General features: G+C 36.1%; 1 protein-coding gene across 18 annotated transcripts in view; it reads right to left on the reverse strand.

Moving 5' to 3' along the window:
- acot7 (acyl-CoA thioesterase 7) overlaps positions 1-16763 on the reverse strand; it is a 151773-nt gene that overhangs the window by 96981 nt on the left and 38029 nt on the right. For 16 of the 18 annotated variants that reach the window (XM_087263188.1, XM_087263190.1, XM_087263189.1 and 13 more), the window contains 1 exon segment: positions 14813-14899. In XM_087263188.1, coding sequence (XP_087119314.1) covers positions 14813-14899 — 87 coding nt within the window. 18 annotated transcript variants of the gene reach the window in all.

Here is a 16763-nt window from a genome sequence, read left to right on the forward strand (position 1 = left end):
AAACAGCATTCTTTACGCGGCTGTGTGTGTTATCTTATACTATCTAGTTTAACTGTTTAAAATGCCAATTTTGGAGTGTCTACTTAGACTAATCGAGATCGTACCTCTTTGGAATAAGCTAGTCGAGTGCTTCTCGTCATTGCCGTTTGACCAACAGAGACAAGAAAACGCATAATTTTACTCCATATTAAAGACACGGCAGCCAGTAAAGGTTGTCGAGAGTTTTGGTCAAGTTTGAAAGGCATGTTTGTGTGCGTTTAGATGCCAGTATGTGTGTGTGAGACAGAGCAAAAGAGTGCTCAAAAAAACAGCTCTATTACTTTGCGCAAATGATAGAAGTAGAAAATATTATCATCTGACACGGGTTCCAGAAATCAATGTAGCAAAATTGCTCAACAGTGCCACCTATAAACAATCAACATGGAATGTGCCAATTACTACAAAAAAGTATCTTGGAGCAAAATCTAAAAAACGAAGCGTCTCATGTCTGTATTTTAACAGACTTCTCCAAGACATTTAAACAAACAGACTACAAGTTTGGGTAGAGTAATTCAAAGGCTTGCGATGTTTAATTGCAAAGATCTAGAGTTCTATTTTAACGATCTAGGCGCAAAGTCTAAAGCACATGGTGCAAAAGAATTAAGGGCATGTCCGAATGCACAAGGATGGAAAAATACGTCTGCACCCTGGCACATCGTCTAACACAGGGGTGTCTAAACTCGGTCCTGAAGGGCCAGTCTCCTGCATATTTTAGTTCCAACCCCAATTAAGCACACCTAAACCAGCCAATCAAGCTCTTTTTAGGTGTAAAAAAAGGCCACATAGATGAAGATGGCATGGAGGCAGTGGTTTATATATATATATATATATATATATATATATATATATATATATATATATATATATATATATATATATATATATATATATATATATTAGCGCTTTCAAAATTAGTGCGTTAACGCATGCGATTAATTTTAAATGATTAATGCTTTAAAAAAAATTAACGCAATTAACGCAGTTGCAGGTTTTTTTTTACTTCCTGTTGTGGTGGACGTGTGTCTAACATGCAAGAAATGTGGATAAGACCAAGGAAGCACTTTTTGAAGGCAAGTTTCAGTATAAAACAATTAGTCGCATCACCAGGCTCTCCAAAGTTTCATGCAATTTCAGGTGTTTCATTTTTAACTTTCGACTTCTGTTGTAAGTTGATACCGCATGGCGAACAGAAAGAAAATTCTCCACATTTCGTGACTCGGTGTTCCTTTAAGGTAATAAAATCACTGCTTAGGCTACACAGTAGACTTTTAATAAGAGTATTATCTTAATCATATTAAAATCGGAGTATTGATGTCTTATGTAAATGTACTCAGAAAGTCTCTGGTGAAGTCGCGAGCTGTCAAAGACAGGGCATTACTCTGCCTTTCAGCATGAGCCCTCCAAGTTTAGCGTGTTTCCTCATTAAACGAAAGCGTATGCTTCGCGTTGTTGTGTCAGAATCCTTGTGAAATACATGAATACTTTAGGATGCTTAGTTTAAGCAAATTTGATGAACGTGATCATGCGTGTTGAATCTGAGGGGAGTCGCTCCAGTATGGAAGGCCGTTGGGGCCAAAACATCCGCCGCGCGTTGTGTGTGTGTGTCTGTGTGTGTGTGTCTGTGTCAGGCCCGTTGAGGGGTGTCAGGGGTGGAGTGAGCGACGTATCTGAGTAGGGGCGTGTGCGCACGAGACGTACCTGAAGGACGGTGGGGGTAAGTTGCGCGCGACATAGGCTACCTGAAGAGCTAGGAGGAATGCGGGGGAGAGGGGTGTGCAATGTATTTAACGACCGGTTTGCGAGAAATTATCATTTATTTGCGGGCATTTGGGAGTCTCTGTGCACTTGCAGGATACTCCTAGTCTTAGCAACTGGATGAATGTAAAGGAGGATTAAGCAAAATTGTTTCTACTCTATAATTAATGTTCTCAACTCACAGAAATAAAACTTTACAGTGAGTGCAACAGTTTGTATTCTATAGTTTATTATTATAATTTTTCATTTTCCATATCTGCAATTCCTGTATTTTGGCATTTTTTTGCAGTCCGCTTAGAATCCAACTTGGAAATCAATGTTTTATTTATTGGCATTGATTGTTTTGAAATTTAAATGTAATTAACATGCCTGTGTTTTAATTTCTGTTATAAATATGGCTGTCAAGCCAGGATCTTGATGGTTTATTGTGGGTATGTTGTTTACATGAAGAAATCTGTGTTACAAGTTAAACAAAAATTCTATTAAACAATTATATTTTTTTTAGGGTTTTTTAGGGTATATATATATAGGGTATATATATATATATATATAGAACAAAACATAACTGTGAATTACTTCACTCTACAATTATAATAATAATTTAATAATAATTAATATAGGCCAGGTCAGTTTGCTCAGCAGTAAATAAATAGAAAACTTTTAAGGAAATCTTACTGTAAGAAAAGTAATACTTGTAAGGAATACTGTAAGGAAAGTAATACATGAACAAAGAAAATTAAAAACAGATTTAAGACCTACAACACAACATTTCACAATATAGTATAAATTTAAGACTTTAAGGCCTCAAATTTAGCTTTTGAGATATTTAAGACTTTTTAAAACACTGCAGCTACCCTGAAAAAACCATTTATATTTTTCTAGAAAACAGTTCTAAAGTTACTCATTTTAAATGCTAAAAGAAGTCCTCTAACAGAGCTAGACAGAAATTATTACTTTTCTATTTTGAGCAGACCTTTGGATGACATTAAAAATGGAACCCTTCAAATTATGCCTTCTCTCCCAACGAGTGACCTATTTAGATCCTCATTTTTTTGCCTTTGAAGTTAATCAGTGGAGCTTACGTATTCTATTTAATTTACAACCCTATAACAATTCATCAGCGCACGTTATTTAAAACATGGACTGGGTAAATCCTGAAGAAATGACATGCCTAATATAACCTGCCCTCTCAACTTACCTCAACTCAAACTACCTTCCTTTTCAGCTGGCATCACCTACAACTGCTATAAATCATACACAACCACCCTCCTTTCCCAAAATAGGGTCAAAAATTAAACAATACATAATGTTAGCTCATTAAAGGCATCACATATCACATAATAATTTGAAGATGAGCCACTGAGAAGCTCTAATGGGTTAACTTAACCACTAACCATGTGCTAATCTAAAGACTCGCTTTCTTTTTTTTTTTTTACATCTGATCAAGGATGTAGCAGTCATATTTGGGTAAACATTTTCAGAACAAGCTCATTTTTGAGTAATATTTTTATAATCAAAATTATAAAAATAGTTTATATTATAAAGACATATCCATATTAGTATGGGAGGTGCATGATAGATACATTTGTATGAATAAAAAATATTTTGACTCAGCAGGCACTAATAGAGTTTTGCTTACCTTTCAGTGCTGCCTTTAGCTTGCTTTTCATTTGCAAGTTAAAATCTTAAAGACCTACATCTTCTCATAGTCACATGGGAGCCATCTTCACACCATCAAACATGATTGATATTGATATTTTGAATTTTAAATGAGGAGTTTTATGACTAATATCACATCAGTGTTTTTTAAATAGCCCAAAAAGTGCAATCAAAAAATGGCACTGGAGATGAAGATACAATTTGTGGAAGTGTTTAGGATGACTACACCAACATGGGCAAAGAGAAAATACATATTTTAGAAATATTTTAGATGTATTTTAGATGTATTTTAGACGTATTTTAGACATATTTTAGATGTATTTTAGACATATCTTAGATGTATTTTAGATGTATTTTAGATGTATTTAAGACATATTTTAGATGTATTTTAGACGTATTTTAGATGTATTTTAGATGTATTTTAGACGTATTTTAGATGTATTTTAGACATATTTTAGACATATCTTAGATGTATTTTAGACGTATTTTAGATGTATTTTAGACATATTTTAGATGTATTTTAGACATATCTTAGATGTATTTTAGATGTATTTTAGATGTATTTAAGACATATTTTAGATGTATTTTAGACGTATTGTAGATGTATTTTAGATGTATTTTAGACAAATTTTAGATGTATTTTAGACAAATTTTAGATGTATTTTAGATGTAGTTTAGATTTGCAAAAAATGTAGTATGAGGCAAGTGTTTCTAATAACCCTGGGCTGTCTAAATATCTTATGTGGCATGCACCAAAGGTTTTAAATCTTGAAGACTGTGCATGAATGAGCTTTGAAAAAATGAAAGAATTGAAAATGTATAAAAATTAACTTTGTGTGCTGCTGCAAGATCTCATAATTGGTTAAGACTGAAACATTCATATATACTATTGTCCTCTGTAGAGCTGCTTTACAGCTGAATCACCTTTTTTTCAGGAAAAAAAATCTGAAAAACACTGACAATGATATTGAAATCGACAATCTTTAAACTAGCTCAATATTAACACTATTAACTTGAGCTTATAGGAAAATTGAACTCATTTCATAAGTGATGAATTTCAAACACTTGCTGAAGCGAAGCGAAAACCATTTCTGAACTGGCATGCGCTGAATCAGTACACTCTCTTGTTTTAGAGCTGCTTTACGGGAGGACAACTGATATTTGTGAAAATGACCCTTCATGCAGTGTGTAACACAGCTTTAAGTGAACAAAAACATCCAGCTGAGGTTTAAATCTGAAAGTGCACCATGTTTAAAATGATTGATTCTCAAAAAATTGTGTCAACTCAGAGTTGAATATATGAATTGTCTTCTGTTTGAATCTTTTGCCTGTTTGCATCGACCTTTATACAAAACATCATTAAATATGAAGTGCTGGATCCAGTAAAACGTGAACATGCCCTTCCCTTTAAACACTAGCAGAATTGCAGGGAAGGGATTGATCATTACACAAAGATTACAATCACTCAGAGAAAACCAGATATGTGGCTGTCGGGAATAAATGGTTAAAGATTTAAAATTTATCCCAACAATGCCACTAGGGGTGTCACTATTTCGATTTTAAATCGAAATCGATCGAAATTTATGCTTAATTTCGATTATCGAATCAAAAAGTAGAATCGTCGATGCTGCCACGCCCCCATGTCACGTCAGATTGGCTTGCCAAGAGGGAAAAAAACAGGCTTGTTGAAGTGCTTGTTAAACTGCAGAAGCAGGAGACCCGTCGACAGAGCTTAAACCCTCTCCTCTTTCAATGAAGTCACCGGTGTGTAAGCATTTTGGATTTCCAGTGAGTTATGTTGACAACGTTCGTGTTGTCGACAAAAAAAACACAGTTTTGCAAGCTCTGCTATGTACGTATTACGTACGGTTCGTCCGACAGACAACACCGGCATCGCGATCCTCCGCCCGCCCCCGTTGCAAATCCGCTCGCGAAAAGTACACACTCAGGCCCTGTTTACACTGTCTTTGTTTTTAAATGGCATTTTAGAACGACAACGATTTGACATCCACAGTGGCGTGTAGCATTTCTGAGCAGCCCTCCTTCCTCTCTACCTCTGAAAATGCACTTGCAATATCACGTGACCACAGAGACACAGACGCACACACATCCATGCCCTCGAGACAGCAGGTCAAGAGGACTGCTTCAATCTTTCACTCACTTGTACTTAATCATTTTAGCGAACACCTCAGATACTGTTGGCTGGTTCCTGTTGGTTGTGCTTCTTTTTTACCGACGTCATTATAACGACACAGATCACTGCCTATTCACGAGTCCCGCAGAAAAAGTGATTGACAGGTGGTAATTATGTGTGTATCTTGCCTTTATTCATTTACTGTATGATTTGTTTATGGGTAAAACAAAGACCATGCAGGTCAGGTAGTTTAAACGGTAGGCTACAAATAATTAATTCGTCATTAATTAATTAATTATTCATAATCGAAAATCGAATCGAATTGTGCCTTTAGAATCGAAAATGTAATCGAATCGAGGATTTGGAGGATCGTGACACCCTTAAATGCCACAGTATAGCTAGCCTTGTGCTGTGTTTGTTACTGTCATTTTTCTGATGATTTATACAATACCCTACCCTGCAATGCGAGATTCGCCGGCCGTTTGTTATTAAAAGATAGGATCAGCAAAGACTATTAATGTATGGGACTTTGTCAGACCTTGACAGGGACTTTGTCAGTACACAGTTCATATAGACCAGTTTCTTCTTCCTCCGGATCACAACCAGTAAGTGTGATTAAAATGGCTGCCTTCTTGTTTTCTGTAGCAAAATGTACTTAATTGTGTGTTTACTTGTAAACGCTTCACATGGCTTGTACTGCATCTCTCAGGTTAATTCTTTATGGGGTTATTCACGTAACGTGCCCAAAACCATGTTGAAAATGTGACGCGTGCTGGTTCCTTTACAGATTTACAGTTGAAACCAGAAGTGTACATACACTGTATAAAAAGGCACATAACTATTTTAAAAGAAGTCAGATGTTTTTGTGACTAAACTTTTTCTCTTTTAGATAAGTTAGGATTATCAAATTTGTTTCTGTTGTGCTTAATAGCAGAATAATGAAAGAGATATTTTTTGAGAAATTGTTATAACTTTTCTTGAAAGTCAAGTTTACATACAATAAGATTACTTACTATGCCTCTGAACAAGCTCAGATGATGGTGTCAAGGTTTTGGAAGTTTCTGATTGGCTAATTGACAACATTTGAGTTAAGTGGAGGCACAACTGTAGAATAGCATTTAAGGAAAACTTCAAACACACTGCTTCCTTTTGTCACAACATGGGAAAATCAACAAGCCAGAATCAATAAAAAAGCCAGATTACAATTTGCTAAATTACTCTGGGGAAAAGACTAATTTTTGGAGACATGTCCTGTGGTCTGATGGAACTAAGATTGAACTGTTTGGCCATAATGACCAGTGTTACATTTAAAGGACAAAGGGGAAAGCTTACAAGCCTAGGAACACCCTCCCAACTGTGAAGTATAGGGGCAGTAGCATCATGTTGTGGGGCAGTTTTGCTGCAGGAGGGACTGGTCCACTTCACAGCATAGATGGCACCATGAAGAAAGAACATTATGTAGAAATACTAAAGCAACATCTCAAGACATCAGCCAGGAAACTAAAACTTGGCCACAAATGGGTCTTCCAAACAGACCCTGACCATCAGCATACTGCCAAGTTAGTTAAAATGGTCATTAAGGACAATAGAGTGAATGTTTTGGAGTGGACATCACAAAGCCCTGATCTCAATCCAATAGAAAATTTGTGGGCAGTAAAAGCTTGTGCAAGCAAGACATGCCTACAAATCTGACTCAGTTACACCAATTCTGTCTGGAGGAATGGGCCAAAATGCCTTCAAACTATTGTGAGAAGCTTGTGGGAGGATTTGACCAAAGTTATACACTTTAAAAGCAGAGCTAAAAAAAATACCAAGGAAATGCATGTAAACTTTTGACTGTCTAGAAATAATAAAAAATTCTCAAAAAAAAAAAAAATTCTCTCATTATTCTGACATTTAGCAAATGTAAATCATTTAGGTAAACCTAACGGACCTAAAACAGTAAACGTTTAGTATTATTTACCATCAGAATAAAAAAGAAATGGTTATTTTCCTTTTTTAGAGTGTATGTAAACTTCAACTGTAAATGCATTTCTAAGCTCGCGATCCGCTGCCGTTTTTCATTGCTATGGCCAACTTTTGCCACTGTGTGGATTAATACTGAATGTGTGTCGTTACTTACTTGGGGTTATGGTTAAGAAAAAAGAACATGCTGGTGGTAAATTACACTGTTTTAATGCATTTCTGCATTGGGCTCACACATAAACTCTGCACTCTGACTACTTCATAACTGTGGTGGGCGTTTCTTTCCATCTCATGCTGAACACAGTCAACCAATCCCAACAGACTGGGTCATCAGACTAATTAGTGCAGATTAGCATCAAAGGAGGAGGTTGGAACAAATGAATCACTGAACAAATCAAATGGGAGACGTCGCGATAATTAAGTAAAAATAAATGCATATAATAGGACGATGAAAGTGTTGTTTTGACCATACATGCATATCCGAACGTTGTTGGAGACCCCCAATACCTAAATATGACGTTTTATAATGCATAATAGGGGCTCTTTAATAACCAATGGGTTTCAGATATACTGTTCAGGACAAAGTTTGAATTTACACTACCTATACTCTGTAGTAACAATTGAATCAATGCACAATATGGCACCTTTAAGATATTAAGATAACATCAGCGTAATTATGGCAGTTAGTTTTAGTGTATAGCATATTTAAAAGATACAGCCTTTTGTATTTTAGTCCCTCAAACCAACAAAAAAACTTGCTTACTAAAGCAAAACTTGTTTTTTTTATGTTTGTCAGGGTGTTGCTGAGCAGGGACTAATATTTTATGTGCCAGTATGACATTTATGTGACAAGCAAAGATGTCTTACTGCTGGTGCACTAAAATAAAGCCATAAGAAGCAGAAGGAAAATAAATGTGTTCATAGCACATCCAAAACAACAATTTCGAAAAGCCGTAACAGCATATAAGGTTTCATAGCAAGGTAATGTATTTTTTTCACCTCCCCGGAGATTGTGGTGTCACTGAGCTCTTAAGAGTGGCATGAGTCTGCTAGACAAAGGCAACAGTCAATAGTCTCCATTGCACTACGGCAGGCTGATTATCCTGACAATGCAATAATGCCTGCCTATCACGATCGCAGTCAGTCCACAAATCAACCTCAATGGGCCACACTGACAGGAATGACTGATTACAAGGTAAACACTTCACCCACTCAATTTCAGTCAAACGCAAATCAAATCAACTTGAAATTACCGATTTGTGAGTGATTCGGTTTTCAGCGAGCAGTTCAGTTACATTAAATTAAAGCCGGCCCTTGAGTATTTAGAAGATCTGGCTAGTCTAATAAAACAATGTTATTAATATTAGTAGACACATTTTTGCATTTGATTTGCATTTTTATGAACATTTAACAGATATTCATAAATGCTGTAAAACATACATTTATTTTAAATTTGTTATTTAATGCATTAACTAATGTTAACAATTAAAACCTTTAGATAAATATATACCATGGAACAAAAAACTTTAGAGCAAGTAGAGTAAAATCCTCTGTTCTAAATACTAATAGTAAAAAGAATCCCTTATTAAAAAGAATTAGGGCTCAATTTAATGATCTAGCCACAAAGTCTAAAGCACATGGCGCATTGACTTTAACTGTAAATGTGTACGGCTTGATACAATTTTTATGTGACTAAAATGTGAGTATTGGCTGTATACATAAAGTAAATATGTTTCCTTATTGTCAGGAACATCGAACAGAAATGTAGCATGAATTTACCGATCAGTAGACTTGCTTGGCTCGATTGCAGCAGTCCAGATCAACATGCATGCAAGCCATTATATTAACATCTAACTAGATATGAAATGGTTCGTTCTTTTACTGACGTAAGGGTCTTCCCACTTCTCGTTCTGCTTCCCCTTTCTCACATTACTGATGCACCATTACTCCTTTCACTTTTATTCTCATCTATTCAATCTTACATTCATGTGATAAATACACTGTGTGTGCATATACAGTTAAAGTCAGAATTATTAGCCCCCCCTTTGAATTTTTTCTTTTTAAAATATTTTCCAAATGATGTTTCACAAAGCAAGGACATTTTCACAGTATGTCTGATAATATTTTTTCTTCTGGAGAAAGTCTTATTTGTTTTTTTTGTTTTTTTTTGGCTAGAATAATAGCAGTTTCAAATTGTTAAAAAGCCATTTTAAGGTCAAAATTATTAGCCCCTTTAAGCTATTTTTTTCCTGATAGTCTACAGAACAAACCATCGTTATACAACAACTTGCCTAATTACTCAAACCTGCCTAGTTGACCTAATTAAGCCTTTAAATGTCACTTTAAGCTGAATACTAGTGTCTTAAAATATCTAGTCAAATAATATTTACTGTAATCATGGCAAAGATAAAATAAATCAGTTATTAGAAATGAGTTAAGAAAAAACTATTGCGTGATAAAACTATTATGTTTAGAAATGCGTTAAAAAATCTTCTCTATATTAAACAGAATGTGGGGAAAAATAGGGGGGCTAATAATTCTTCAACTGTACATAACATGCCAGTTTTACCTGTTTTGCTTTAGCTTATTATCTAAATAAATAAATAAATAAATAAATAAATAAATGAAAAATACAGATATCTCCTACACAAAAACATCAGGAAAGTGACATTTAAAAAATAGAAAAAACTAAATGGAAAGAAGGTTTTGATTCAGCTGTGTCAAATGTTTGCTGTTACAGCTTCTTCCCGGACTGTGCTGCTCATGTTCTTGTGTTTATGTAACTCATTCAGGTCAGTGAGTCGACTTCTTGTCATGCATGTATAAATGGGATGATGGCGAATACAGCCAATCCTCTACATTGCAAGTAAACGCCACTAAATTAAGAGAAAATCTAAAATAGGTTAGGGGTTAATGGATACTGTATTCCAGCTAAATGCACAACATGAAAGTACAATATGGCTGCAAAAAAACACACAGGTTTTAAAGCTTTAGAGGAAAATCCACCTCTACAACTTTCACTCTTTTATCATACATAGATATTAATTTAGATACAGTAGATAGCGCTAGGAAAAGTGATATATTACAATATTAAGTCACTAAATAATATAAATGAATGTAAAAAATACGTTTTGTTATATTTGAACTTTATATTTTTGTTTATTTTACTTAATAAAAAAACCTTTAATACATTGCTAGACTATAATATCTCTAAATGCAATGGAGTTGTAGAAAATCTCTGTGACATGCTCACTGAATCTCTGCCCACTGTTACTTGAACCTCTCTGATGCATGCATTCAAGGCCTACCACATGGTTCACAGTAGAGATCTGCGCGGGAATAAATTTTGAATCCCGCTCCCGCCCACACCCGCCAGGTTTTAGCCCGAACCTGACAGCTCCCGCTTATATCAAGAATTTATTGTCCCGCTGCCCGACCCGCCCCGTTTTCTGCCCGCCGCGCCCGATCCCGCTAAAGAGCGGGGGAAAACAAAACCGAAAATCCCTCAGCTATACAGTCCAGACAGCCAAGCCAAGCTGTCTGTATAAACACACACACACACAGCACCAAGCACACACACACAGACAAATCTCTCTCTCTCATACGCGCGCGAGCCCTAACACACACACAAGCACCAAGCAGACACAAAGGCGTTTGCTGTTATATCAACTCAAAGGCTTGTAATACCATGTATCAAGTACCAATGCAATACCAAAAGGTTTTATATAAAGGTATATAAATACTGAGTCGCGCCAGCTCCGGGCTTGCTTACGGCCGCCGCATCTGGCCCGATTGATTCGGGCCGGAATCGGGCAGTGAGTCCACAAGCATCCGGAATCTGGCAGCTGGAGCCGGGCTGAGTGGTAAGTCTCTGGCAGGCGAGAATCTAGCCGGAACTGGCCCGAGTGTATTTTACTATCTGGGAAAGCTCTCTCTCTCTCTCATTCGCGCGCACGCACTAACATACACAAGCACCAAGCACACACACATGCAAAGTTCGCTCTCTCTCTCATTCGCATAGCAATATCCGCGATATTGCTAGACAGCCCGCTCCCATCCTAAATTAAACCTGTTACCGACCACTCCCGCGATTTAATCGGAAATTTATTCCCACGCCGCAGAAATCTGGTCGGGTCCTGCGGCGCCCGAGGGACAGCCGCGGGAATGCAGACCTCTAGTTCACGGCTGCACCTTATCATCTCTAATTATCAGCGTGACTTCAGAGTATGGAATAAAATCATTGACTACGTTTACATGGACATCAGTAATCGAATGATTTGCTTTAATCTAATTAAGAGAATAATAAGACTAAGATGTTTACATGAGTTGCTTTTTAAATGTTTCTTTCATGATCCCGGTTTACATGTTATAGCACATGATTCAATTAACGTCATTGCGTCACCGAGCTATCCGCATTTCCTCCGGTGTTTTATGCAATTTCGGGTGTTTCATTTGTAATTTGTGGACTTTCAACTGCAGTTTGCCACTTTCACTTTCATTCACGAACATTTCATGCACGCTGTCTGTGACAAACGAGATATTAAATGCAACTATGAACTGCTGGAAGAGTGTTGTTTTAATAAAAGATCACACCGCATGGTGAATGGAAGAAAAAAAACCTCTGTATTTTATCTATCCTGTCGCAAAACGCGGCGAAAAGCCCTACATGACGGTAATAGTTCGATTAAGGCGTTTACATGTCTGTACTGCACTTCAATAATGCGATTAAAATCGGCACACTCCACATATCTTAATTTGATTTCTCTTTAGTTCGATTATGACCTTAATCTGATTAAATTAATCAAAAATCGCTGTTTACATGGTTAACTCTTAATCAGAGTTTTGTCTTAATCGCAACCCGGCCTCATTGTGGAAACGTAGCCCCGCGGACGTTTCTGCGGGCCGCGAGATACGTCCCGGTAGGTATGTATTCGAGCGGTTTTTGTTTTCGCGGATCCGCGAGAGGCCGCTGTGCGCGTTTTTCCTCGTCTCGGGCACCTCTCGGGAGCGCGCGCCGTTCGCGCCCGTGCCGTTCTCACGCGAAAAGCCGCCGGATCTGCCGACTCAGCCGTCCTCCTCTTCCTCTTCCTCCTCCTCCTCCTTCCCTAAACCCGAGCGACGGTTCGCAAAAGCCCTTGTCTTTGATTTCGACCGCGTTTTCGGATCCCTCCGCGTTCTCGCCCTTATTTTTCGGATTCCGTTTTTCGTCTTACCTGATTTCCGGAATCGCTGTTCCCCGGACTCGATCCCGGCTTCTGCTCCGCCGACGCAACGCTGTGAGCTAAGCGGACAAACTGGTTGCATCGGGAAAGCCCTCCTCTTGGAGGCGAGCCGTCGGCCAGCGAGCGCGAAAAGGAGGAGCTTAGCAGAGCAGCGCCACACCGCCCCGCAGCGTTCGCTTGAAAAAAAAAAACTAAACGCGTCCGTACATACCTACGGCCACGTAAATCTTTCTCCAGAAACGTCCGCGGGGCTACGTTTCCAAAATAAGCTTGGGTTGCTTAATCGCATTAAAATTGAATTATTGGTGTGCATGTAAACGTAGTCAGAGTCATAAATATTTCGTGCGGAAATAAAATTCGCGCATCTGTCATGAAAAAGCATTAAAGGAAAACGGAACGTACTCGTAATTTTACGAGAGTACAATTCTAAAATCTGCAATTAGAACAGACAAAGATACAACATTTTCTTTGTCTGTTTGTAAATAACTGATGAATTTATGATTGCCACATAACCAGCGATCGCTCTCCAGAGATCGCTGGTTCTCACATGAACACTAAGGACTACACTTCCGCCTTCCCTTGGACTACATATTCAAACATGCTCTCCGGTTACACTCACACATGCTCACTCATCAAGATTGATTACATTCTCACCAGCTGAGCCTTGTCAGAGACTGACACACCCTACATAAACCACTCATTTACCCTTCCAGTTTGCAGAGTCTTGTTAGCTGTATCAGTGACATTACAACGCGTTTCTCCCTGTCTTGTTTCCCGTGTTAGACCCTTACCTTGTTTACCTTTGTTCTCCTGTTTAGCCGTCTGCCTTTTGACCTGTTGCCTGTTTATACGACTACGATTCTGGACTGCCTGAATATACCCGTTTGCACCTGTTTGATCATTGCTTGCCTGACGCTGAATAAACCTGTATTGTGGATCTTACCTCCAGTTGTCTCTGTCACTCCCCCCCCCCCACCCCCCCACCCCACACCCCCGGTCGTCACAATGATGGGTGTACTTTACAAACACAAAACACAGTTTCACCACGGACACGAAGACCTGATTATGAGTACGAATGAAAAAGCGACACTCCCCTGTCAAAATTACGTCACCGCTGTCACAGGCAAGATCGCTAAAACGGAACTGTAAAAATACTTGGAAAGCAAATCACACCTAAGAGTGATGACTTTAATGCTTTTTTAAAAGATCATTCCAAGTTTAAATGTAAGAATGTTCTAAACAAATAGGGCTTAGGGGGGATAACTGAGAATAGAACACAGCCAGGAACACTGTTTCTAACTACAGCTCCAGAGGTGTAGTTGCAAGTTTGCGAATGTTTGTTAGAACGATGGATTTGGACAAATCAAGGAACAATGCTTTTAATAACAGAACTTGCGACTTTAGCTGGCTAACGATGGTAGACGTCTCACGTCAGCATGTTCTAACAATTTTACCAGTATTTTTAAAAAGGGTCTGTTCACACATGATCCCTTTAATGTGTTAAAGTGGGCTACTCTCAAATCTTTATGTACTTCTGTAAAGGAGGCAGGATATAATGCAATAACCGTTTTATCTCGAATAATGGAAAAAACAACTAAGTGATGACAACTTCTTAATTGAAATGGAACCTTCCAAGTGACAAGTTTGAACTAATTCCTGACACAAGAAGCACCGTCATTAAGGGTCAGCCATACAAAGGGCACACATGAGACTTCACTAACATTCACAGCTGATACCAACAAGAGTGTGAAGTTAACACCTTAAGACGATGACTCAAAACATCAATGGATGAAGCAAATACTATTCATTGGATGCGATTTTCAGCATTAAAGGAGACTTTTATTTTCAGAATTGCTTTGACATTGTTTGTTTTTTTTTGTTGTTGGTTTAATACTTCACATAATGAAAAAGATCTCAAAGTGTTTGTGTGTGTGTGTGAAGTTCTGATGAAAGCACATTAAACAAGTCCAAATAGCCATAGGATTGAGTGCTCAACTCTAATTTGAAAATAATAACAAATAATCATAAAAATTCTTACCTCCATGTACAAAGCCATGCAGGGTGCAGTCAGACGGGCCGACGAGGTGAATCAGACTCGACTGACTACATACAACAGTGTAGGGCTCTATGGAAAAAAAAAAAGGATAAGAGAAAAAAAATATTTATAAAATGCATGCAAATACACTTTACTATACAGTGTAAATGCGTTTAAATGAATAAAATTCAATTAAACGACTTATTAGCCGGCACATGAAAAATATATATATATAAAAAAAAATATATATATATATATATATATATATATATATATATATATATATATATATATATATATATATATATATATATATGTATGTATTATGTGCATGTATTAAATATATGTATTAAAAACAAATTACGTTAATAGTTTTTCAGAGGAGTTTTTTATAATTATGTTAATAGCTTTTTGCACACATACAAAAGTACTTTACAGAAGTGTAAGTACACTCAAATTAATCAAAATTCAATTACACGTCTCATTGCACATGAAAAAATGTTTAAAAAATAAAAAAAGAATTTAAATTAAATGTTAAAAAACATATTTAAAAAAAATTTATGTTACATTAAAAGTTTTTGGGGAAATTTTTGGGAGTTTTTTGTTATGTTAATAGTTATTTACACACATACAAAAACGCTTTACTATACAGAAGTGTAAGTACGCTTAAATTAATCTAATTTAATTAAATGTCTTATTAACCAGAACATGAAAAATATTTAAAAACAAAATAAAATAAAATGTTAAAAAAATAATAATAGTTATTAAAAGTGTATAAGTTTTTTGGGGGAATTTTTGGGAGTTTTTTTATCACATTAATAGCTTTTTCCATGCATACAAACATACTTTACAATACAGAAGTGTAAATGCGCTCAAAATTATCAATAATTAAACATCTTATTACCCGAAACATGAAAAAAAAATTGTAACAAAAATTAAAGAAAAATTAAAATGTAAAAGAAAAATTAAGTTACGTAAAGATTTTTTGAGAGTTGTTTTAATGACGTTAATAGTTTTTTACACACATTTACTATACGGAAGTGTAAATACGCTTAAATTAAACAAAATTCAATGAAACGTCTCAATACCTGAAACATGAAAAATATTTAAAAACAACAAAATTTTTTTTTAGAATTAAACAAAAAATAAAAATTGCTTTAAAAAATTTGGGGGGGGGGGGGGGGTTGGAGTTTTTGTTTTATTATATTAATAGCTTTTTAAATGCATACAAAAATACTTTACTATATAGAAGTGTAAATACACTCAAATTAATCAAATTTAATTAAACATCTTATTACCTGGAACATAAAAATATGAAAGAAATCAAAATAAAATTAAAAATAAAATGTAAAAAAATCTATTAAAACAATTGTAAATTACGTTAAGTTTTCTGAAATAATTTTTGAGTTTTTTTAATTACGTTAATAGTTTTTTAAACACATTTACTATACAGAAGTGTAAATACGCTGAAGTTAATCAAATTCAACTAAACGTCTCATTACCTGGAACATGAAAAACATTAAAAAACTAAAATAAAATAAAACAAAAAGCTACAAAAAAATATATTAAAAGTTTTTTATTTTTTATTTTAATTAAAATTACGTTAGTCTTTTGGAGAAAAGCATATACATACCTTTGGTCTGTCTATCTGTGCAGCATCAGAGCAAAATAACATTAAATCAAGGTGAGACAGTATGTCCAACAATCACACAAAATATCACAAATGTCCGAGGAACCACAATGTTTGCTGGACATGTACTACTGTAATAGCATGTAGCATTTTAAGTACTTTGAAATGCCAATTGAAAAGTTAGTTCATCAAAAAAATAAAAAAAAAATTACTCACTATTTACTCACCCTCAATTGCTTTCAAACATTAATGATATTCTTTATTCTGTTGAACCCAAAAGAATACATTTTGAAGAAAGCTGAAAACCTGTAACCATTGACTTCC

The sequence above is a fragment of the Danio rerio genome, chromosome 8 (assembly GCF_052040795.2).
Source record: "Danio rerio strain M-AB ecotype USA chromosome 8, GRCz13ab, whole genome shotgun sequence".
NCBI lineage: Eukaryota > Metazoa > Chordata > Actinopteri > Cypriniformes > Danionidae > Danio > Danio rerio.